Source organism: Anabas testudineus, chromosome 23 (genome assembly GCF_900324465.2).
Source record: "Anabas testudineus chromosome 23, fAnaTes1.2, whole genome shotgun sequence".
NCBI lineage: Eukaryota > Metazoa > Chordata > Actinopteri > Anabantiformes > Anabantidae > Anabas > Anabas testudineus.
Window position 1 is genome coordinate 5,083,689 of NC_046631.1, and position 24,818 is coordinate 5,108,506.

Below are 24,818 nucleotides of genomic sequence, written 5' to 3' on the forward strand. Positions count from 1 at the left end.
TTGATAATGGAGATCCGCTGAGAGGGACAAGGTTCGCATTAACAGAGCAAGCAGCAGTATCATGGCTCATCAGCTCCGGTCATAAAAGCAGCAGCAGCGCTGGTATTTTTAGCTGGAGAATCACTCTGTGGATGCTCACAGATAGGAGCTGGGGCGGTGAATATTGACCCTGTCCTCCTGAGCCTCATTGCCACTCAGAAAAACGTCTTTAACCACTACTTGGCTGTCTTTGCCTGTTCTTATCTCTTCCTGACGCTGTTTGGGTTGGTTTCCACCCGGCTGTTGAAGAAATGGAAAGAAGAGTAGGTGGGATTTTCATACCACAGGTTGAAGCAAATAGCTCGCTGAATGTCAGAAAACAAAGAGTGTCAAAAGCACACAGTACATCTTTATATATTTAATATGTGCATTTCTTCTTGCAAACAGAGAGAAAGGGTTGAGTCGAATCTTAAACCACTTCACATACAAATGAGCTTGTATTGATTAAGAAGCTGCAGCAGTCCAAATAACATTATTCACATGGATTTAACTGGACAGGCCTATGCACCATCAATCAGCATGTTCATTGAACAGATTAGAAGAAGACGTTTATCCAAAAATTGTCACGTTGCAGTTAAAGTGAAAGTGGATCTTCCAGCCTGCACCGTGTGGTCTGACGAGACGTTGGTTTCTGTTGAAACTCGACAGCATAATATGATTTCTAATAACAGCAAACATCCCGAGGAACTGGTAGAGCAGAGACACAGTAATGAGATGTATTTTATGAGGCAGGTTTGCAAGAGGTTTCCTAGAACTCATATCATATCAAATGGGAGATGCTTGAGCCGGCTGGCTGGTGGAGGTCAGTGTGTCTGGACTGAGATGGTTCCAGTGTGTTAACCTCTGTAATAGCACAACTTGTTTTTCACATCTGTGCTTATGAATGCCTACACTGTTATGTCAAAGGGGCTGGTAGGTAAACCGTATCTTTATACTATATTAATATAATCTAATCATCTAATGGCTCATATTAAGTCAAAAAGAGTGGAGAACATGGTGTTGATTTTATCATCTGAGTCCTCTCAGATTAAAAGGCCAGAGAGGTGTGTGTGTCCACAGTGTAAAATATGACCACACTAAACAATAATGCAGTGTTTTCCAAACTTTTATCCTCACAGCCTCTTGCACTGTTTATTTCCAACACCTCCTAACAAAACACATGTAAATAAGATGTGAGAGACTCAATTAAGGACGATTTTCCCATTTTGAGGTGGTGTGTTTTGCTGTTTGAACTTTGCATTTTAACAGTATAAAGTACAGTTGAGTAGAAGATTACTACCGTGCACATGAGACAGTGTGAGGCAGTCATGAGTCAGTGCTCTGCTCCTTTGAGGCCAATTAACACTCCGCCGCTCTCAGCACAGCTCAACATTAAATATTGATCCTTCCATCACTGTTCACATTCATTTGTGTCTTCAAGGGGAGTTTCTGACTCCTTCTCCTTCTCACCTCTCTCTGTCTCTGTCTGCGTCCCCTGTTCTGGAGTAAAATCATGAGACACAGTATTAAAGCCTGATTGAAGCCTGGAGTGAACCAAGCTGTAGATAAGTGTTGATTTAGTGAGGGCAGTGAGGCTGTGCCATTATTCTTCATCCCACACAAAACTTGTACCAATTCAAATTACAGAAACAACAGTTATTAAATTCATAAGAGGAAGTAAAATGGCTGATTTCATTAACCATCCCACACGATTGCACCGCTACATTTGAAATTCCTGCATTGCTATGGAATAGTCATGGGATGGGAGCGTTGGTACTGTCAGGAATTTGCGTTCCTTACCCTCACAACAGGTGTGAACACCTTGTGCACCATGCTGCACAAACAGGGCTCACGACCAAGCTTTCAAAATCTCTAAGATCTCTCTAGATCTAATGACGCCCAACCGGTACATCAAGTCATTATACATTACTACCACCATGTGGTCATAATGCATCAATTTACAGTGTGGTTCAAAAAAAGGAAAAACTTCACACTTATTTTTACCTTTATTTCCAAACTGCATTTGATATTTGAATCATGAATTTGTGCACAGCGGGAAGAAAAACGGTTGTACTCACATAGAAAAGTCAAAATAAGATACAACTACAATTAGAAGAATAATTAGGTATTCTTTCAGCTCATTTTTCGGGATAATAATGTTTTTAGCAATTCAAGTGCAAGTCAGCAGGACTGAAAGACTTACAATGTTTCACTCTTGCATAGTTAACAATGTTGTGAACCAGCTTTTTTTTTTTTTTAACAGTGCAATTATTTTACACAAACATCACAAAACAAAGTCCACCATTTATTTAAAAGTGTATTTTAAATAAATGTATGAGCTATCCATGACACAGCAGTTCAGAATAGATTCAGTTACCTGAACTATTTAACAAGAGACTGTCGGCATTAATCAGGTAGTGATTCTCCAGCAAGTTCCCACTGTTTATGATTTATTATAAGCACGCACTGTGCACCTCTGATTATATCGGTCCTCTGATGCCAAGGATCAGCAAAATAACAATAAAAACATCAAAAAATAAAACAATAAATAGCATTTAAAAGACTGAGAGATGTGCATGTGAGCATGTGATGAACCTCATGTGTCATGAGCTGGGAATTCCAAGGAGCTTCATTATATAAACATGAATGATTTACATTCATACTGAGATCTGAAACAGCCTCTGTTCAAAGTCTGCTACACTACATGCTGCACAATTCCAGCAAAAGCTTTCGAAAAAGCACTTGCTGCACGAGTCGTACTTCAGGTTTAAGAGAGTCGCACAGCTGCTGAAGGTTGAAAGAAAGAAATTACTCAGCGGATACCGTAATCCTTTCATTTAAGGAAGTGTGAAATGAAACGTACACTCCTATGACATGCAGGTCAGACAAACTGGAGGACACCGTGTTGACAGGAAAGTGAAACCCATTCGTCGTAGGAGAGTAAAACCAGAAAATACTCGAACCACAAACCTGCTGACAACACACCACTGGCAAAAAACATGTGTTTACCTCAGACTGAAATATTGACGCTTCAGAAATACTGGGACAGCTGCTTATTTTCTATTTTAACCCTGAATTTAACGGCTGCTCTACCTGGATTTGAACAGGGTTTTATGCAGATAAATGCAGGTTTTACCCCTATTTACTGGCCAACAAAGCCAAAACACACACATTTTTGGTCAAAACTGAATAAAGTGTGCAATCCTGCACTTATACAGTGCTTTTCTACCATCTTGGTGCTCAAAGCACATTTAACTGCTTGTCATTCACCCATTGATACACACAATAACACCGCCAGGGCCACCTTGGGGGTTCAGCATCTTGCCCAAGGACAATCGAATGGAACCAGCGACCCCACAAATGGTGGACGACACAAGTACCAGCTCATCTATTGCTGCTCATCTCACTAGCCTAACTTCGTAGCAGCGAGTAAGCCTCTGTCTCAGTCTATGAATCAGACATTTCACATGATTTGATGTGGTCACCCTACCTTTAAATTGAGTATTTAAATGTAATAAATTACAGATTATGTCAAATACAGTTTAATAAGTGATTAAGACGTAGTCTTTAAGCCTTTCTTCCTGACTTCACAGTTTCTGTACAGCTCTCTGCTTTTGTAAGGCAGTATATGTAGTATAATACAACAATATGGTTGTCTAGTCATGATACGCACACTTTCACAAAGTAATATTGGTCAGGTGGTGTGATGAGGATTGACTGAACACTTGCCAAAAACAAAAAGTGCAGAAAATTGATGTGTAAGTTGTGTAAGTCAAAGGAGCAGAATATGGAGGGTTTGGCAGTAAAAGCTGAAGAATAAGACCGTGCACAGTTTCAGTAGTTATTTGGTCCTTGAATATAGAATAACACACACTGTAGCTGGAAAAGAAAAAAAAACTTCTTCAGCAGGATTAGGTGCAAGGACGCAAAGTATTTCATAAGAAAAAAAAAAATCACTATGCATAGAAGGTATCCATGTTGTCTTGAGCCAGACTGAGGCGAGGAATGTTTAAAGCAGAGGACAGACCCTGGTTTCCTTTTCTCTGTCGTTGTTATGAAAGATCTGTCAATCACAACTGTCCTCTAGTTCCTGGAGGTCTACTAGAGACTTGACAAGCTCCACTTAATCTGTCTTGACCTAAAATATCAGTAGATCCACTCAGTTTGAGGGCAGAGCAGTCGCATTGAATTAGGCTTCCCTGAAACTGTTCCCTGAGGAGCATCGGTGTAGAATCATTGTTATCTGAACACTGGTTTCCAGTCTGGGAGTAATACTTCAAGCCCAAGACCAATTTTGGGCTTTCCTCCAATTTCATTTCAAGCGATGATTCATTGTGATTGAGTGAAGGCCAACAGGAAGCACCTGTCAGTTGACTCCCTCTTCCAAAGATCCACTAGCTTCCCAAATCTTCACTGTGCGGTCACTGTGAAAAAATACAGACCAGATCATAAAATAACTCAATAATACCTCAGAAGAAGAAGAATGAATAAAGAAAAAACATCTGACTTACTCTGAGGCAGTGAACAGCTGGCTGCTGTTGGTGGCCAGGCCATTGATGGGACTGTCATGTCCTCGGACCTCGCCAAGGGGCGCTAGTGAGTCCGTGTGCCAAAGGCGCAGCAGCCCTCCTCTGCATCCACTGAGCAGCACCTTGGAGCCTGGTACCACACCCAGGGCACTAATCCAGTCTGCCTGGGCGCTGGCAGACTGCTGGAGGAAACGGCAGCCAGTTAGTGCAGAGTTTAATTTATGTATTTTCAGATCTTGGCTCATGGTGTCAGCTCACCTGTAGCAGCTGTTTACTAGCTAAGTCCCACTTCTTGATGAAGTAGTCTCTGGAGCCGCTGTAGAAAACGTCTCTGTGCACAGCCAGGGACTCTACGCCATCCTGATGAGCAGGTTCAAATGTATGGCTGGAGGTGATGCTGCCCTGAGCTCCTTCTGCCACCTCAAACATCTGTAAAAAACAAAACATATACCCCCAATATACATATGAGTCATGTGTAGAAATGGGAATGTAACCACAGTTATCTGCACGTGTCAATGCGTCTCCTACTTTAATATGACGGTCCTTGGAGCCAGTGAGGACAATATCCTGGCCATTACCCAACCTGTCAACGGTCAGACACATGACGGGCCCCAAATGCCCAGTCAGCTTGCCTGTGGACGCAAACCTGCAGAATGAAAGGGAAGGACGTTAATTCTGTTCTGTCTCTGTGAGGTAGTATATACAACTAAAAGCTCCATCTCCGTTTAAACGTACTTGCGCAGGTCCCACATACGCACAGCATTTCCAGCAGCAGCATAGAGGAAGGAGCCCGAGGTGTTGAGAGCGATCTGATTGATTTGACTCTCTCCTGGTGGGATGGACAAACTCCTCACAGAGGAACAGGTGTCACCTGAGCCCACCTGGCCCGAGGAGCTGCCATAGAGAAACAAGTATTAGTGTCCGACTGATGCATTAGGCTGTGGACAGCCTCAAAGACCAGAAAAGCGAGGGTGCTTACGTGAGGGTGCGAATACACTTGGCAGAGTCTCTTATGTCCCAAACTTTGATATAAGCAGTGGAAACAGTGAAGACAAGGCTGGACGTGTACCTGCAATATAGCAAAAACAGAAGCATAAATAAATACTACTGGAACTCCTACAATACTCATATATAATACTGCTGTAACGGTAAAGCAGTACCTGACAGAGACGACACTGCTCGGATGATCTGCCAACGACATTATTTCCTGACCTGTTACCAAGTTCCACACTTTACACGAACGGTCTGAGGACATACGCAAAAAGATAAACTGTCCCATTAGAAAACATTCTTGTGTGAACACAGTGAAAACTTTTCTCTTTCCAGAAATGTTCAACTGTTTTTTTAATTTACCTTTAGATCCTGTGAAGAGCAGATCATTTGTGGCATCCACGCATAGAACAGGCTTGGTGTGACCCTCTGCTACGTAGACACACTGGAGCTTGGCCCCGCGGCTGCTCTTAGGGGCCGTCACAGGGTTGATCACACCTCTACACACATGACACCATGGAAATTATACACAGTGAAATGTAGTTTTCCTGTACTGGTCAGGTTGCCTCTGCTACCACATTTAATGAAATGGATAAAGACATGTGGTTTACCTGTGGCCCTCTAACACAGACCACTCCCCCAACCTGAAAAATAAAACAAAAATCATCTCAATCTACACTATTTATTTTTGGAGCTGTTCCTTTGATGAATACTTTCACTTTTCTCTTACAGTGATTTGCAGTCGCTGGACTTCGTTTTGGTGTCTGATGAGCTGACTGAAACTGTGGGTGTAGCTGCTATAGGTCCTTTCTCTTGCATCTTCCTGCGGCCGAGGGGTGAACGCTCGAGTGGCTTCCTCTCAGTTCCTGTAGGTGACCTGGATCCAGAACTACAGACAGTAAAAAAAACACAAGAGTTGAAATCTCCCTGATCAACAAGCTGCTCTGCTACCAACAATGTTTGATATTTTACTTTTATTCCTGAATGTGGATCTTGAAATAACCACAGGTCACCTCACCAAAACAAACAACACTTCAAAAAAAAGATCTGCTCCGTCTACTGCAGAGAACGACCGCCTCTAACACTTACATGCCAGCTGGCCTGGAAGACTGGGCAGATGGGAAAACCGTTTGCTCACGGTCAGGAGTTTGACCAACAGCGTGACCCTGCATATCGGCCAGCCCTTCCAGGCGCTCCGAGAGGGGAAGCAGAGGGGCCGAGAAGTCGCCGGCTGCGGATTCACAGGACAGATCTCCACTGCTGGCATACAGCAGCTCCATCTGGGTGGTGGTGCGCCTGCGAGCCTGAGGGAGCAGATTTTTTAATATTCCAAGTGCTACAAAGAACTATAGCAGTTGTTGTTCACTAATTTGGAATTTAATACGTGAAACAGTTCACATATTATTTACAGAATGTCACATATTCATGCACAGTTCATCACCTTATTCCTCGGTCTGGATTCACCACATAGCTTCATCAGATCTGAGGCCAGCGTACTGAAATAACATCGAGGAAGCACAATCACTTAATCCAGATGCTAACATCAGGTTAAATACAGGAGGAGTGACAAAGAACTTGTACAGCACTTGCGGCTACCCAACAAATAGTCTTCTCGGGATTTGTTGCTTTTAACTGAACATAGAAAAGAGTTCTACTTATGCAGTATCTTTGTGTGTCAGAAGTCGCTCTTTCATTCATGAAAAGCGTGGTGTTCTGCAGCAGCAGACCATTATTTTGCCAGCAGTGAAAGAAATTCAAATTAGCTGCACAGATATCACAGCATGGATCTGCTCCTGCTTTCATTTTGCATAGCTTTCCGTGAGATAGATGCAATTTAATTTGGATTTCTTGCTGGCAAAGATTAGTCCATGTGTTTTTCCATTGTTTACTTTGGCACTCTGTTTATTACTGAGTGTATTTTAATCTTGTGTTTACCTGCCCTCTGTGGCTGGACTGGGGGTGGACTCGTCACTACTGCTGTCATCTCCATTTTCTGCACCAGGGAACACACACAAATACACATCAACGCTCATAGAGGCAAATCCGATATCCCACTGAATTTGCAAAGCACACAGATGTTTTCTTTAATTGGGTATCTGGTATTTTCAGGGCCGCCAAGTTTAGATTCACATTACCAAGGGAAGTGGGGATGTCGTTAGGGTATAGGGACAGGAGGCTACAGAGATGGAGAAGAATAACAAAAGACTGAAAGAAGATGAGGATCAGAAGTGTAAAAACACAAACAGCATGTCCTGCTGCAGAAACCGGTTCTACTGCTGTTTAGTTTTAGTAACAACCTCATAAATGGCAGTGACTGGGAGGTGGGGTAACGAAATAAGTTACACAACATGGAAGAGTCACGTCATACTGGTTAGTTTGTAGAAGGACTGGAGTTAAATGCACACGATAAGATTTCTATAGAAAGGGAATAGTAATTGTAAAGTAGACTTCAGGTTAGATTTTCTTAATACAAATGAATGGTTTTGTTGATCTTTAAGACACAAGATAGAAACTGAACAACAACGTTAATAAATATGCCTATATGACTTGTCTTGATTGTCTAATTTTTATAATAAGCAGCTATTATTTTTTTTGCTATCTACCATTACTAAAAGTCCATCGTTGCATTTTTACCAGATCACTGATATTAAAATGTATCTATGTAAACAAAACGCCAATTCGATCTTATAGTGTGCATGTGCCTTGCTCTCTCAAACACAGTCACGTTGCTACTAACTCATACTCACCTGGTGACAGGTAACCTAACTCTGAGATCACACCAACACAAACACAAACAGAAAAAAACAAACAAACAAACAAACAGGAATCAAATCAAAATCGAACCAAAGAATGTGGGAATGGCTGTTCTTTATCCTGCAGGCTTGATCCTTTGAGTCTTAAATGAATGAATTCAATGGAAATGTGACGTTTTCTCTAGTCGTGACTATTTAATTTTCACACTTAGTGTGAAAGCAGAGGCCTGTGAAATAAAACGCAGCCATATGTTGAGAGAAAAGACGGCTGGACAGGTGATTGCGCCTGACATGCTCGGACAGATGTAGATAGGCTGGCATTTCCTACCTTGCAGAGCGCTGCCAAGCAGGGCATCAAGCTCTGGGTTGATCTCTGCTTTCTCCTTCAGCATGTGGAAAAGCAGCTGGTTCTGGGTGGCGCTGTTGATCTCAGTCTGCTTAAGCCTGCCCTCCATCACCTTCAGCTGGGAGTCCTTCTGAGCCGCCTGCAGACCCTGACAGAGACCACACAGCAGAGAGGTTGTCATCTACGCACAACATCAGCAATCAAATGCTGACCTGACCTGTTGAATGCAAACAACCTTGTAAAGATACAGAAATAACAATCAATAGGCAGCAGGTACCTTGTTAATGGCCATTGTCATGAAATGGTCCAGCAGGAAACGAGCCTCTGATAGGTTACAGGAGCTGATCACTGCAGCAACATCCACTGTGTCTCCTTCCTCCTGTAGCGTCACACAGGACAATAAGCCTTATGTGATTATGGGGAGTGATTATGTCCTCTTGACACAATGCTCTTGACTTTATGAGCACTACAAGAAGTCCCATATTTACTTCCATGAAACAGTTCCCCCACCACCTCACCTTGGCTTCTTCCATCTGCATGATGTTGGCCTGGCAGTCGGCAATGCTGTCGTTGATGTAGTCGATGTTGGCGCTCAGAGACTCCAGCTCCTCGTTCAGGGAGGCCAGGGAGCGGTCGGCGTCTGCACCCTCCACCGCCATCTTTTCTCTCTTCCTGGACACGCGCTCCCTCCGCCTCGTTAGCTCTTCGCGTTGCTGGGGTGGTTTAGGAGAATCGGGGACAAAGAAGCCAGTTCACTACATATATCTACATCTGTTTTGATTACTGCATAGTGTGGCTGCATGAAAGGTAACTCTATTGTTGACAGCATCCAGGTACCTTCAGCAGTCTGTTCATATCAGTCTCCATGTTAGAGATGGTCATCCTCTGCATGATGATGTCACTGACACGTCTCTCCAGTGACTGCCATTTGGCCCTTGCCGTCCTGCTGAGGTAGATGCTTCCCATTCGCACAGGGGAACTCCTGAGAAACGTGACGTGTAATAATAATAATAATAATAATGATAATAATAATAATAAATGCTTTTTAAGAAAATGTATTAAATAAACACCACAAGACATGCAAACATCCTCGCGTGCCATACCTGGCTCCGTTGGATGATATCGCTCCAGAGGTCTGCAGCCTTCCTGGGGTGGCTCGATGATGTGACGGCTCCTGTAGGGGTTCAGGTAGGCTCACCTTCCTGTTCACCTTTCCAGACACGGGCCTCACCTGCCTCCTAAGAGCTGTCACCTGAAACAGTTCACGAAACAGACAAGCAAATCTGTGTATTCGACTTAAAAACAGGAGGTTTGATAACGTGCCTCCATTTTAACTGTGCGTCCCCCACCTCTTCATTCTTCCTCCGCAGTATCAGCTCCTGTTGCCTTTTCTGGGCTTCCAGCTGTCTCACTTGGTGCTATAAAACAGAAAAGAGAAATCATCTACTATAGATCAGAAGTGGTCACAACAAGAAACAACCAGCATGTATCTATTATAACGTCTCTGCTCACTTGCAAAATAAAGTCTTAATTATTGTGTTAATCAGCAAATATTGAATAGAAATAAAAACGCTGCCTGAGTGTTTCCCCCTCACCTCAGCTCTGCGCTGGTCTTTCTTCAGAGTTGCAATTTCCCTGTTCCTCCTGCACTCTGCCGCTCTGTTCCTCTCCTGCTGCTCTTTCATCTGGCGCATCAGCGCCACCTGGAGGAAAAACACAGCACGACGGGAGATTGAAAAAATTAAAATCTAAATCAGCACAGGCCACAAGTGGGAAAGAGAAGTCATATAAGCTCGTGACCCTCTGGCTTTACCTTGGTCTTCTTCATCTCAGCCACATCCTGCTGGAGTTTCTTGAGCTGTTTCTCGTACTGCGACTGGTTCCTCAGCAGGCGAGCGTGCTCCTTCTGAGCTGACTGGAGCTTCTGCATCTCTTTGTTCATGGAGCTCAGCTTTTTCTCATACTCGGCTTTGATCTTTTTTGCCTTCTCCTCTGTACCTGACTCCACTGAACCTGGGAGAGGAGGAGACAGAGTCAGGAGTCAGCTAATTACTTAGACTTGCTATTTAAATGCACTCTTTCCGAATAGTTCACATACCCATATTGTGTAGCACCTTGTCCCTCTCCAGCTGTGTATCTCTGATCTTGTTCTGCAGCATCATCAGCTTCTGTTCGTACTGCTGCTTGAGGGTGTGCAGACGCCGCTGGCTGTTCTCCAGCTCATCAATCAGCTTCTGCTTGATGGCGATCTCACAGGTGATGTTGGCCAGGTCGGCCTGGAAGTTTTCTGCACTCGTGCACACAAACCAACATCATCAGATGCTGCTGGCTCTTTTGTTTCGCTAACGATTTTGTCTCAAAGCAAGTGCAGTGATTGAGACATCAAATGTCCGGGAGCATAACTACATACTGTACGACAGTGAATTCTACCTTTCTCCTCCAGTTCTTCCGAGTCAGACTCCTCAGACGTCTCCTCTCCGGCCATGTCAAAGTCGTCCTCCTCTCCATCTGCATCCTCGCCTTCTTCGCTGCCCTCCTGGTGACAGCAAAAAGAAAAAACAGACTAAAACACACTGACTTGAGTCTGATAAACACCTTTAACTATCTTTTAAGCTGAAAGCTTCATCAAGCACTTCTCCACCTACCACCTCAGCCTCCTCGTTGCCTCGGTCCTGGTCGTTGTCTGGGACTTCCTCTTTGGTTGCACTGGAGAAAGAAAAGCGCATTAGCTGGCTATCAACCAGGACAATAACTCATATACTGTTAAATTTGGACTGCCTGCTTTAAATTATATCAAAGTTTGATAAAGGGCACATGCAAATGATTAGACACTTATCAGACCAGGAGCAGAGATGGAATCAGTATGAATTAATGAATGACTTCACTGTGATTGAATGGGGGGCAACAATAAAGATAAACTGGGAAAGATTACATGATTGAGAGGTCACGAGTCACGGCTAATACGATCCACATCACAATAATCTCATTTTACTGGAAGAAGGGCAGCCACACACTATGAAGATATGTTGACCAAATACAATTTGAAACTTTTATTCAAGGTTGAGACACAAGACATGGAGAGATCTGATCAACATCTTGCAGTGTGTGGTGAAGAGGAAGAAAAGAGTCAGAGCAAAGGGTTAAGAGGAAGAGGTTAAGAGATCTGCTTCCCTCCAGGAGTATTATACACCAGTAGGCGCAGATGAAGTTAGAGATTCACTTTGGGAACCAGAAAGGAAGACTTGGGTTAAGACTCAGGCAAAGAATCAACTGAAATCCTTGCAATTACTTGGTGCGTTACAATCTTAACACAAATGTGCACCACAGGGACAAGCCAGCTGGTAACTGAATTAGTTTCAGATTGTGTCTTTGACCCGATCCCGGGTGGGATGTAGCAAACCTGGCGTGTTCAGCCTCACAGTCGTGACTCTCCTCGTATCGCCTCAGTCTTCGGAGACAAGGATGGAGGTGAGGAGGGTGAGGTGTGGAGGTGAAGAGGTGGAAAGGCGGGAAAGACAGGCCGCAGAGGATGGGGCAAGTGAAGGGCGGGGGGGGGGCAGTATTATATGGTAGGAGAAAGACAGAGAGTCAGAGAGCAGCATGAAAGATCAGGTGAGTGCACAGACTCTCACAAACACACATCTGTGTTGAAAACCATGAATCCTGGTTATGGAGAAGCAGGTGTCCCCTAAAAATCCTACTAAAACAACACGCTGTTCACTTTTTAATGCCTCTCAGAAATAGAAAATGATTCACATAGTGTACACACACACACACACACACACACCCATAAAACGAAGAAATGATCCGTGTGCTAAGCTGTGCAAGCACGCCACGGCTTGTCAGGCAGCCATTACCATTAATAGCTGTCACCATCATCCTGTCTAAATCCAGCATACACTGCATTAAAACAACATCAGGGTGTTAACTGCAAATGCAGAAGATAATTACCCATAACATACCAGGTTACATGCCCTCGCCATGGCAACAAAGACAAAAAAACATCAGAGCCATTTCTTTCATTCATCTCCAAGAGCATCTAATCATGTGAAGCTGGTAAAAAATGAGAACAGCAGCAGCTCCTGTGCGATACCTTTTCTTCTTCTTCCTCTCCTTCTTCTTGAGTTTCTCCAGGTCCTTCTTCGCCATCTCAATGACGTCGCTGGCCTCGTTCTCAGGGGCGAGGAGGGCGGAGGAGAACGAGCCGGGGCCCCCGTACATCGAGGAGCGCGTGGAGGCCCGGGACAGGTTCTTCCTCAGGTTCTCGCTCACCGCCTCGCTTTCAAGGAGTTTAGCCCTGAGGGAAGGGGAGAGTTGGTTCAAAATTCAAAAAGGTAAATGGAAAGGATAAATATTTACATTAAATTACTACCATACTCACCTAAGCTCCTCGATTTCTTTGATGTAGTTCTGAATCATGTTTCCGATCTCTTCATTGCCTTCACCTGTAAACAGAGACACGGCTTACATCACACGTTTAAAATGCGCATTATGTAGCTGTGATTTGACAGAAGCGAGTCTCCTCTATAGTACTAATACTACAGAGTTCTGTTTATCAGGCGGTTGTCGTGGTTTACTACCTCCTTTAGCCAGAGTCTGGTTGGCCTGGTCACTGAGGATCTGTGTGAGTCTTGCTCTCTGGGCGTCAATCGTCTCCTGCATGGCTTTCACCCTCACTCTCAGGTTGTTGTTCTCTGTCTGCAGCATGGAGTTCTCGTGGACCAAGTCGTTGATGCCCTCAATCCCATCTTCACCCACCATACGCTTTCCCTGCATCAGACAGGTCATTTAAGATCTTAAAGTAACAGTGTTACTCCTCTCATGTTGCACTACTACCCTCCATCCTCTTTTCTCTCCGTCTTCCTACCGTCCTGTACTCCATCAGTTCCATCTGCAGTCGCGCTATCTCCGTCCTCAGAGCGCTGATCTGCTGGCTGGCTCTGTCCTGGTTCACCATCACCTTGTTCTTGATGTTTCGAGCCCGATTGGCATATTTCAGGGTGTTCAAAGTCTCCATGAAGTCCCGGTCTGAGGGGCTGATACAGGCAATCATGACTGTTTGACTGCAGAAACACAAAAAAAGATCAGAGTTAAGTTAGGGAGGCTTTTGTGCAGGATATCAGTATATCCCTAATTCCTAACACAACTTTTGGAGCATCACAGCTCTGTATCTTCACACACTGCTGAAAATTAACCAACCTGTTGCCACCTAGCGAGTCTTGCAACAGCCGGGTCAGTTTGGAGTCTCTGTAAGGCACATGAGTGGAGCGCTTACTCCTGTCTCCCAGAGCGCTGATGACATTTCCCAGGGCAAGCTAAGGTAACAGAGACAGAGTTAGTGAAACAAATAAAGTGTGCAATTCACGTTCTAGCCATGTGGGGTCTCTCTCAAGCCATAAAATCTCCTGACTCTAGTGAAGATTAATACAGTAAGGAGAGCTAATAAATGAGACAAGATGCCATCACATGGCTCAAATACATAAATGCAATATGTGACATACATGACTGTGGTGCAATGTGTAATAGAAATAAAATGATCAGTGCAAAATCAGACATGGTGTCAACCTCCTCACCAGCCCACAGTTGATAGATATGCCCTCTTTAGCTCTGTCTCCTGTAGCCCCGGTTCTCTTCAGTCTCTCAGAGCCAGCCAGGTCCACAAAGTGAAACTTCGCCGTCAGTGTTTCAAACTCATTAATCTCGGAGTCGTTAACTAATCGGTTGTCTGTTACGTTGTCCTGTGAGAGAAAGAACACAGCGGACGCCCGACAAGAACGTCAGTGACGTGTTCCCCTGCTGGAACTGACTCAGTCCTGTTGATGGTGTGTCGTGTATGTGAGTACATACGTTGTTATCAGGAGAGCAGACTCGAACTTGGCACAGGTGGATGGTGAAGATGGCGTGGGAGCGCGAACTCTGGACATTCATCTGGGTGCTGGCGGTGGTACGTGACAAAGCACCCAGCTTCAGACACTGCATCATCTGTTAGAAGAGAGACAGAGCTTATGATATCACATTATAGGAAATGATACAACCAGTCTATTATCATCATATGGTCTTACTAAAACGCTAAGCAGACATGGGTTTAGTGCAAAATAAATTGCTTTGCGGACACGTTTAGATGTGAGGCTGACCTCGGCTGCAGAGGTGACGGTGCGGGTGGTGACCCCCACGGTGTAGATGCCTCCGTTGGCGTCCTCGTGGATCTTGATGTTGGACTTCTGCTTCCTGGCTTCGAAGTCTCGTGCCGTGTCGAACAGGTCCAGCACTTCCTCATTGTACAGCTGTATGTTGAAACAATGCAAAAAAACAGGAGACACTGGTCATGGGCGTCATCATCGACTCACACAGGAATACTCAGGTACTGATACGTCTTTGATGTCTGTCATTTGTGCGACATCCCAGACTCATCTTCCCTTCAGCTGCCTTCCTCCCCAGCTGTTAGCAGCCACTTGTATGCTGGTTAAAAATAAAGCAAGGAGCTGACCACAGAGACAGACTAATGACAGTTTAATGGCTGTTGGATGTGCATGTGGATACTTTAACGACCCCTCCTACACCCTCTGCTGACCTTTCACCTCTAGCTGTCTGCATGTTTTGGCTACGTCTAACTAATGGACCTTAAGTGGACTGGGTGTTTTCATGGGGTGAAATAAATGAGTGCAGATACGTGTGATCATGTGAAAATTCGTTCTGCACCTCCAGGAACTGTGCGTTGATCTTGAACTCAGGAACTGGCCTGCCCTGCTCCGTGGCAGCCTGTCTGCGCTCCTCGATGCCTTTGAACAGGTGGTTCACGGCTCGGGGGATGATACCCAGCTCCTCCTCTCCGATATTGACGTCGAAGCCGGTTCCCATGGTGTAGGTCTTCCCCGAACCTGTCTGCACGAAGGCCAGGAGACAGACGTATGAATTACTTAACTGTACCAAAGTCTGTTCATGCTCTCATCAGAGTGTTGCATCAACCATTCAACAACTCAACTGAATTGAAACACTCAAATCTCTGAGACCCAGAAGCTGGGGGTGCATCTCTGAGCAGAGGGGGTAAAAGGGGATGGGGTGATCGCCACGGTGACAAAGAGAGGAATGCAACATTGAGCTCAAATTCACACGTCACCCCTCACCTCCCTGTCGAAACGCCTCAAAGAGCTTGACAGGAGTGTGTGTGGCTGTGCGTGTGGTGACAGACTAAGGTGTGTGTGTTTGAGTGCATGAGTGTGTGTGTGAGAAAGACAGTCATTGTTTGTTTTATTCTATGTGACCACACCTGTTTGATTACTATGTTTGTGCACTTGCTCCTTTGCACACACGTGTGTGTGCACGGCTCCCCCCTGAGCCCTGTGAAAATCCCTTTGACATGAACACAAAGGCCACGGAATAATGTGAGGAGAGAACAATGAACAGAAAGGAGAGGAGAGGAGGGAAAAGATGAATACGAGGGAAAGTGCTGCTCCCTGAGTGCATTACTAGGCTTACATTAGGCTGCAGGACGATTCAAAAATAAATAAAAAAAGACAGATTCAAGCGAAAGCAGCAGGGGCTCAAGCTTAAAAAGATGGATCCTCACATTTCCCACATCACACTTGATTCCCTGACTTCGCCTAGATTTGATGTGAATGTGTATGTAAGTATTTTTAACTGAATACTGATCTGTGCAGCTGTCAGCAGCCAGGTTAATGTTTCATCTGGTTAATGTTTCTAACATGTTTTGACTCCGGGTTTTAATTCCCTGCTATGGTATGAGGTGAAGCAATCTGTTCTCACTTCGCTTTGATTGGGTAACAAACTCCTCTTTTCTATCTCTACCTCTGGGGCTAATCTACCAGAGTCAATATGAAGCAGCGGTGGTGAGATCAGGTTGAAACATGTCAGCTGATAGCGTATTGACAGAGCTGCTGCGCCTGTGAGGCTCGCTCCCACCCTTATTGCTCGTCTGAATGAAATCAGCTCCATATCACATGCTGCCATAAATCCTCTGGAAGCGGCTCCTTCCCTTCGAGCGATGCAAAGTTGACACGTCAGACGACAAACGAAAACAGCACTATTTGCGTGCTGACCGACCTGTCCGTAAGCAAAGATGGTGGCGTTGTAGCCCTCAAAACAGCCGTCGATGAGTTGTTCTGTGCAGTGGGTGTAGATGCTGTCCTGCTGGGTGTCCATGTCGAAGACATAGTCGTAGGTGAAGGCCTTGTCCTTACCCAGGACCACTTGGGGCTCCCCGGGCATCACATACGTGCAAATGTGACACCCCTCGATCTTCTCTTTAGCCAGCTGAGGGCGAATCCTGAAAGACACAAAGACGCACAATGTCTGCACACAATTTTATAGAACACACATTCAATTCAATACAAAACAAATTTCACAAGGTGGAACTAGAGGAAAGCTCGGAGGAACATCCAAACCACCAACCAGCTGACAGATTAACACTGACATCCTGCCACTACTAAAGGTCAACTTGGATTTCTGAACTGTTTTCCATTTCAGTTACGTTCAAACTTTCAAACTCTGAGGGTTTTCTCTTGTCTTTGGACGTGCGCTGCAGAAGGTAATATTTGTCACCGAGCTGCAAGTCGATGAGTGCAGCTCCTGTGAAATGTGTGTCTACTTGTATGAAGGAGCATGCAGTGCCAGTAGGCAGCACAGTGCCCTCACTGTTCACGAGAGAGAGAGAGAGAGAGAGAGAGAGTTTGAGAGCTCCGGGTAAACAGTCTCTCACTCTGGATCTCATTAAGGAATCGCCCTGTTTGCTTTCGTTCAAATAAACACCCTGCTATTACATCATTTCCTCCCACGATGCACCTCTGTCTCTCATCACAGAACTCCTGTGCCATGCCCTGTCCACCTGAAGAGGAAGTGGAAAGATTGTTGGCAGACCACGGAGACATTTGGACTTACTGGAAGCCTTCAAATATATTTACAGCTTCAAATTTAAAATGTTTGGGATTATACAGCAGAATTTGATTTTTAGACCATATTAAAATACATTATAACATAATGTTGTAATCATATTAACACTCAAACAGTCAAAATGAACCCAGATAAATGAGAACTAATGAAAACTAAAAACCCAAACACCTGAGAATCTGTGGACTGTATCAAGAGAAACGGCTGCTGTTGTTGCTCTCTGGTGGCAGACGTTAACTCTGTGTGTGTAAGCTTTGCATGCAGTTTGTATACGTCTTTAGACACATTTTGTGTGAGCTTGCTTGGAATAATAAAAAGAAAAAGACATTCATCACAGCAGGGGTGTACACAAGTATTGAATGGCTTGAAAGGACACTGTGTGTGTGTGTGTGTGTGTGTGTGTGTGACAGACATCTGATCCCAGCTATTTTGCAGACGCTCTCTTGGAATAAAACCCTGATGAGAAAAGAAGGACAGAGCCAGAGAAGGGACTCAGGAATGCATGCATACATAAAAGAACTGATTAAACCATCAATGACAGAGGCTATTCCAGGTGAGACTGATGTGTCAGAGGGTTTACGTCATCTGAGGAGACAGTGATTTAATAGTAGGATGGTTTAAGGAATTACAAGAGTGAATCTGTATTAATCCCTCTGGCAACCTTCCCAAAACTTGGCACGGAGCAATTTCTGTAATCCAGTGTAACACTGGAGCTACAGCCGGGCCATTAAGTCACTGGGTTATTGTTCACTTCTAAGTGCAAGAAGTACTATCTAACTCCACAGAGGCAGCGAGGCAGTGTTTGCTTTCTTGAGTTCTACGACATCCCCGACAGCCCTCCATTCACAAAGGGGACCAATGGCGGGCTAGAGAGGAGCAGAAATGAACAAAACGCCAGTGACACATGCAGCATCAGGAAGCAGCAGACAGACCCACTATCAGTCTGCATAATGACGGTTTAGGTCAGAGAAAGTTAAGCTTCGTAAATGTAACATTAACTTTTGGTTGGAAGAGAAAAATAATCTGTGCAAACAATAAACATCCTTTCTTTCTTTCTTTCAGCAGATACAGCCTCAAACAGCTAGAAGCCCGTCTTGGCTCTTAGGTTCCCGACCACTGTGGCGTAACGAGCCTCTATTTAGGCCGTTTTGTTTTTGTGTTCACTACTAATACCAGCTGTACATCTCAGATAACCAGAAACAGGTGAGGCTAGACGTGAAGCCTTTCCTGCTGGTGTATTCTTAGTGTGACTGGCCGCCTTCACTCTGGGGTTGGTTCAACCCAAAGCACTCTTGTCTCCTGTCTGAATACAGGCGGTGGAGACTTACAGGGCTAATCCACCTTTTAAAATGACACACACACACACACACACACCCACACACTCTGTACTGGTCGTTTTCTCCAGCAAATTGAACTCCTTTTCTCCTGCCTTGGAAGTTTTAATGATTTTTATGAGCTTTAATGATTTTTCATTGTCAATCATTGTTTATTTTAATTTGGATTTTATAACAAAAAATAGCCATTGTATAAAAGTGAAAATACCTGATTGCATAAATGTTGAGTAGAGTTCAGTGAGAGAAGCCTCTGAGTGACTATGACTGCTGTTAGGAGTTTAGAGTGCTGAGATACAGCTCACTGAACCCTAAAGGGATGAAAGGGAGATGTAAAAACACACACTCACGCATACAGTATAGTCTATATACACATATACCTTTTCAAACACACACACACACATTACTTTCATATTACAGGCAGACACACACACAGAGGGGCTTTGTTAGCCGCTCCCCATGTGACAGGTCCTGTTAGTAGGATCCAGCACTTAGTCTCATTACTGCGATTACAGTGACAGCCTGAGAAACAGTGAACCCCGCACCCTTTCACACACACTCACACACACACACACACACAAAGGCACCTGATGAAAGTTAAAAACGTGAACCTCATATAACGTCCTGCACACACCTTGTCAACAATAAAATCTTTTTAACTTGATTAACAAGAGGATGAGAGGAAACAACAGAGGATGAGATGCTGTTTACGAAGGAGATGAGCTCATGCTGCTGAGCTCACGCTTCCTGAAACCCCAGTCAGTTAACATGCTGACGTCACGCCTCCTGACAACGAACCAATCAGTTGGCTCCACCTGAGATACAGCTCATCACTCTGCATTATCACAAACAACAACGCCCAATCTCATCTAATCAGCAGTCATGTAAATGTTTAGCGCAGTGGTTCACTTCATGTACAGCTGACACACAGGCCGCACTGAGTGATTCAGCAGGGACACACAGGAACATCTGGGTCCATGAGCCGAGAGACAACAGACTGGAGAGAGTCTGTGGGTGAGTGATGAAGATGTGAATGAACTGCAGTCCACTGAGGTGGACACACACACACACACACACACACACACACACACACACACACACACAAGCCCTGTGCTCCTTATGTACCAGAGATTTTAGCAAACAGCTATTATGACCCCTACACATCAACATCAACCTGCTTATGTAATACATTTCTGTATTTTCCTAATGGCCGCCCCGAGCAAGACGATGAATGATGAGAGACAAAAATAATGGAAGGACGGAAATAAAGAGACAGGAGGTAGACCTCATGAACAGGGAAAAAACGGCTCAGGCACAATGAGCAGGAACTCAGCCCTACAACAAGACTGTGTTTCTAGTAACAGTCTTTACATTGTCTAGCAGCCAGTCTAGACATCAAGAGCTAATTTATGTCTCTCTTCAGTTTACTTCTGTAAGCAGCAAGTTGAAACAAGCCTCCAACCTGCAGGAGGCTCAGGACAGCCAAACTCTGAATAGTCATGAATAATCTACTAGAGGAGCAGCGATGGATGAGTTGAAGTAATTCTGTAATAGATAAAAAATTAATACGCACTTCACTTTATTGACAAATGTGATCAGACTGAAATGCTTTATATACTACTACTTACTATTAAATATAGTAACAGTTTTAACCTCAAGTAAATTACTTTTGTCAGTTTTATTTTTATAGTTTTTATTACAGCGTGATCAATGATTGTGTAAAATGAATCCGTCAAAAAAGATTTTTGAAATAAATATTAAGTGAAATTCACACTAGGGCCTAATTTTTATGGTTAATGAACAATTAGCGATTGCTTGAAAACAAAGATGCTGTTTATTTAACAATAAATAAACAAAAATAATCACGATCAACTATGCGTATATGTTATGTAAGATAACATATACGCATAGACGCTGACTCAGCGTCCCCCCCCCCCCCCTCTCCCTGGTATTGTGACTGACCACCAGCCACTCACAGCGCTGCCGCTGCACAACCCCAGCCCCGAAAGGACCTGCGGTCCAGAGCTGACTGAGTCCTGGGTCAAAGGTTGTTGAGCAGGAAGGAGGGAGGGAGAGGTGGCTGTCACCCTGACTGTGTGTATGAGGATACACACACACACACACACACACACACGCCAATGGCCTTCAGCGCTGGTACCAGCCTAATGGAAACCTTTTGGACAAGGACAGTTCAGCCCAGTCACAGCACAGAGAAAACAAACAGACGTTGAAGATGAAACCATTAAAAATGTGGTAAAACATAAGCGCAGCAAAAAGAAAGAATATCCGTTACATGTATTTACAGTACAAACCCAAATCTGTGGTGTTTGACACAGGCTGATTAGAGAAAATCCATATTCAATTAGCCACTGCTTGTTCCCGTTTGACAGTAAGTTGAATATCTCAGGAGCTACAATATCACATGGCAGCGGCAGCCAGATGGCTTGCAGCATGCTTTGCTTTGTGTCCCAGTTCACTTGAGTTGATTCATGAATATTTATCAGGAATGCGCCTGGACGAACGCGGACTCATGCATGCATGCAAACACACACACACACACACACACACACACACACACACACACACACACACGGGAGCACGCACAATGCTTTTGCATAATGGCAGCAGGTGCACAGCCTTTGCCCTCAAAAATAATCCACAAAGGTCAAAGGGGAGGGACTATTATATTACTATTTTGCAAAATACTCCAAATCAATGTCTGCTTTTTTTTTTTTATGCCAACACTGGATTTTTATTTTACGTCCACTTGAGTTGTTAAAGCCAGTTCTTCATGCATAAATTCACATTTAACATTTACTACAGCAGTTCACGGCTTTGAAAAGCACCATCTTATGTAATTAAACAGGAGCAGCTACGATATCTGACCTGAATTCAACAGTGGGAAACCTGACTCCTCACCGCTGGTTAATTTTGGCTGTTGGCTCTGAATTATTAAAGCTGCCCTTTAAGGGAATTGACGAACTAATAAGTAAGCTGACTGAGTGCTTCAGACAAAGCCTGTACCTTGACTTACTTCTTTGATAAGAGGTTAACTTCTTGTAATGATCTGTCGTGGAATAGAGGACAGAGCATATGCAAGGCTGTACTCACACATACACACACACACACACACACATACAGAGACATATCTGCACAAGGGATAGCCCGGTGTGTCTGCTGAATCAACGTGTGCCCCACCTGCGTGCCGTCAGCTGCAGGAAACACAGTCTTCAAAACCGCAGATGACAGCACAGCGAACACATCGACCACATGTGTTTAAATAACCTTACTGAAGATCCATCAGGAGGCAAGTGCACTTGTAAAGCTGAACACACTTTCAATGTTACATCACCTTTCCAGTAATAAATCAAAATGACAAAAGAAATCCCTAAAATACTTTCCCTCTGTTCACGTCCAGACCCCTTTTCTTTGTGTTCTGCCTGTGAAAACAGACAGAGCTGGGATGATAAAGGCGCGTTTCATCACTGTGGGCCTATTGGGAAGGGGGATTAGGAACTTACACACAGCGTGTGAGTTAGCCTCGCAGGCTGAGGCAGGTACTGGTTGGCAACTTGCTGATTACTGCAAACACATACTCAGCCATTACAGGGCGAGGAGAAGCTGGCAGTCAACACTTTTCAGATGCTGCAAGGTTCAGCTTCACCACAATACAGCTCCAAAAACGATTTGAATGTTGCCACGGCAATTCATGAAGCCGAAAGCATGAGGCTGCACTTAATGACCTCAGTGATTGCTATGTTTCCACGGGTCCTGTGTGCTGTGGTCATGTGTGTGTGACGGCTCACTGGTGGGGGCTTCCGTGGACACTTTGTATTTCATGCAAATGCAGGTTTTGAGACAGATGCACTGTGCACATGCACCTTGCACGGAGCAGTGAGATTAAGGAGTGTGTCTGTGAGCTTGTCAGGAGAGTATCAGTGACAGGAATTAGATCTGCTCACTGTGTGTGTGTGTGTGTGTGAGGAAGAAAAGGAGATTAGTGACCAAGCATTTTCATGTCCTACAGCTAAGAGGAGCAGTCTAGCTCACAATATCACCTATTATCATCATGTTACAAATTCAAAAACTCCTAAATGGCATTCACGGGTATAGAATAAACGAGTGGATAGATAAAAGAGAGACAATAACAACATGAGTGAATGAGTGGATGAAAGAAGAAACCAATGAATAGCCCCAGACCATCAATAGGCCTGAATGAGGAAATCCAACTGCTGCATCAAAGAAGTCAGCAGAGCTCTCCCAATAACAGTAACTCACATGTATCTATGGACATCTATGGATCTTACTGCATCAGAACTGATGAACTCGAGTGCTCAGTGTGATGAGAGATTATTTATTATCTATAAAGGGCAGAGACAGGGCTGGAAAACTGAGTTGGCTCGGTAAACGGAGTTCTGGGTCAAAGTCTGACTGCACAATAACAAGTGAAGGCAAAGAGAGCGGGGAGTAAGACGAGAGGAGTGAGCTTTTGTCCTCTGCCTTCCACTGATCCAGTTCACATGATTGTCTTACCGACACACAAACACACACACACACACACACACGTTTACAGACGAGCACCGAGCCTGACTTGAGCTGCAGCCCTGCCATGTCAGTCTAGTGATGTTTCTATTGATCTGTTGTGTTTAACTGTTCCCCAACACTGTCTCCGTTTGTCTGCCGTGGAAGTGACGACATGGTTTGGGGGGACAAGGGTCAGATCAGCATGATGCAGGAACTGCACACTGACACACAGACAAAGTGCCTGAAAGCGTGGATCAGAAGCAGTGACAAGCTGAAACGAGACGTGTGTGCTGGCCAAGAGAGCTCTGTGTAATCTATAAAACTGTTGTGTGTTGTTCTGACAACAGGAGACACACTGGAAGAGAAGAGCACAGGCTCCCAGGGGCCTTTCTTAATCCTTCAGCACCCAGCTCTTCATTCATAAATCCACTGCACTGCGTGTGCATGCAGTGCAGGTATTACCAAAATAAGCTGACATCATCATGGAGCTCTGGTCTATAATCGATGTGGAAATCACGTCCCTTACTCCTGGCATGGGTGTGGAAAGATTATTTCACAACAACCAAAAAAGCTTCAAAATAAAAGCATATTAAAGGTTGAGGAGCTTTGTTTTGTAGGGGTGTGGGGACGCAAATAGAAGAATGGATTCACTTGCGTCTCCGGTTGATTTGGGTGCGTTTGTAAGTGACTATATGGCAAACGGAGGAGGGTTAGGAAGAATAGGTAAGTGCAGGAAGAGCGTTTTAGCACTAGCACTAGCAGGTGTGACTCATGAGCATCTCTGAAGAGCAGCGTCCGCCGCCGCATCCTTACCTCAGGGCGACGCGCACCGAGCTCTCATCCGGTCCGCTGGTCATCGTGCCGCCGTCCCCTGGGGCCAGACAGTCCGCTTAAAAATAGACAGATTTCCCCTTTTCCTTTATCCTCTTACAAAGCAGGAGAGCGCCGCGGCCGTGGCTCCCCTCCTCCTCCCCTACACCTCCCAGCAAAGCGCTTCTATCTTGAGCTTCCAGCCGGCGCCGTCCGCTTGGAAACAGGAGCCATGTTCAGTCAGACCGGAGCAACTGCATGTGATGACTGTTTTCCACAGTCCGGGAGAGATGTGCTTCAGGATGCAGGGGTGGTCATCTCTCTGGGGGACAGAGAGGAGGGGGTCGTCTCAGTCCTCAGCCCGAGGCAGAGAGCAGAGCGCGCAGACGAGCCTGGATCCACTCGGCGAGTGATTCTCAAGGAGGACGCAACTAAACCCCTCCTCCTGAGCTGTACCAATCCAGACAGGGGGCAAGCTGCACCACAATAATAAGAACAAGAACAGAAAAAACACACCAAAATGATAAAGATGTAATCATTAGAGTTATACAGACATTAGCGGTTAAAATAATTAACCTAAATATATAATTGGAAATGAAAAGTCTCACTCAGC

At 44.7% G+C, this 24,818-nt stretch overlaps 1 protein-coding gene across 3 annotated transcripts; it reads right to left on the minus strand.

Moving 5' to 3' along the window:
- Positions 1 to 2,005: 2,005 nt before the first annotated feature.
- Positions 2,006 to 24,630, minus strand: LOC113163485 (kinesin-like protein KIF21A). 3 transcript variants are annotated; one of them, XM_026362158.2, is made up of 36 exons: positions 24,209 to 24,630; positions 16,698 to 16,920; positions 15,336 to 15,518; positions 14,771 to 14,920; positions 14,484 to 14,618; positions 14,210 to 14,374; positions 13,836 to 13,951; positions 13,504 to 13,699; positions 13,217 to 13,406; positions 13,018 to 13,081; positions 12,730 to 12,933; positions 12,037 to 12,084; positions 11,282 to 11,342; positions 11,067 to 11,172; positions 10,735 to 10,923; positions 10,450 to 10,649; positions 10,232 to 10,339; positions 9,986 to 10,054; positions 9,740 to 9,888; positions 9,474 to 9,618; positions 9,155 to 9,349; positions 8,914 to 9,015; positions 8,619 to 8,784; positions 7,473 to 7,530; positions 6,979 to 7,033; positions 6,627 to 6,841; positions 6,268 to 6,426; positions 6,149 to 6,181; positions 5,901 to 6,037; positions 5,708 to 5,792; positions 5,527 to 5,616; positions 5,283 to 5,441; positions 5,076 to 5,193; positions 4,806 to 4,976; positions 4,530 to 4,729; positions 2,006 to 4,442 (listed from the first exon to the last, which is right to left on the minus strand). In XM_026362158.2, exons 1-36 carry the CDS (start codon positions 24,250 to 24,252, stop codon positions 4,385 to 4,387), a joined length of 4,746 nt encoding a protein of 1,581 aa, XP_026217943.1. In that variant the 5' UTR covers positions 24,253 to 24,630; the 3' UTR covers positions 2,006 to 4,384. The 3 variants fall into 3 exon arrangements, with proteins under 3 accessions (XP_026217943.1, XP_026217944.1, XP_026217945.1); XM_026362159.2 differs by having other exon boundaries at positions 4,530 to 4,726; positions 24,209 to 24,252; XM_026362160.2 differs by lacking the exon at positions 12,037 to 12,084.
- Between the last annotated feature and the right edge of the window lie 188 nt (positions 24,631 to 24,818).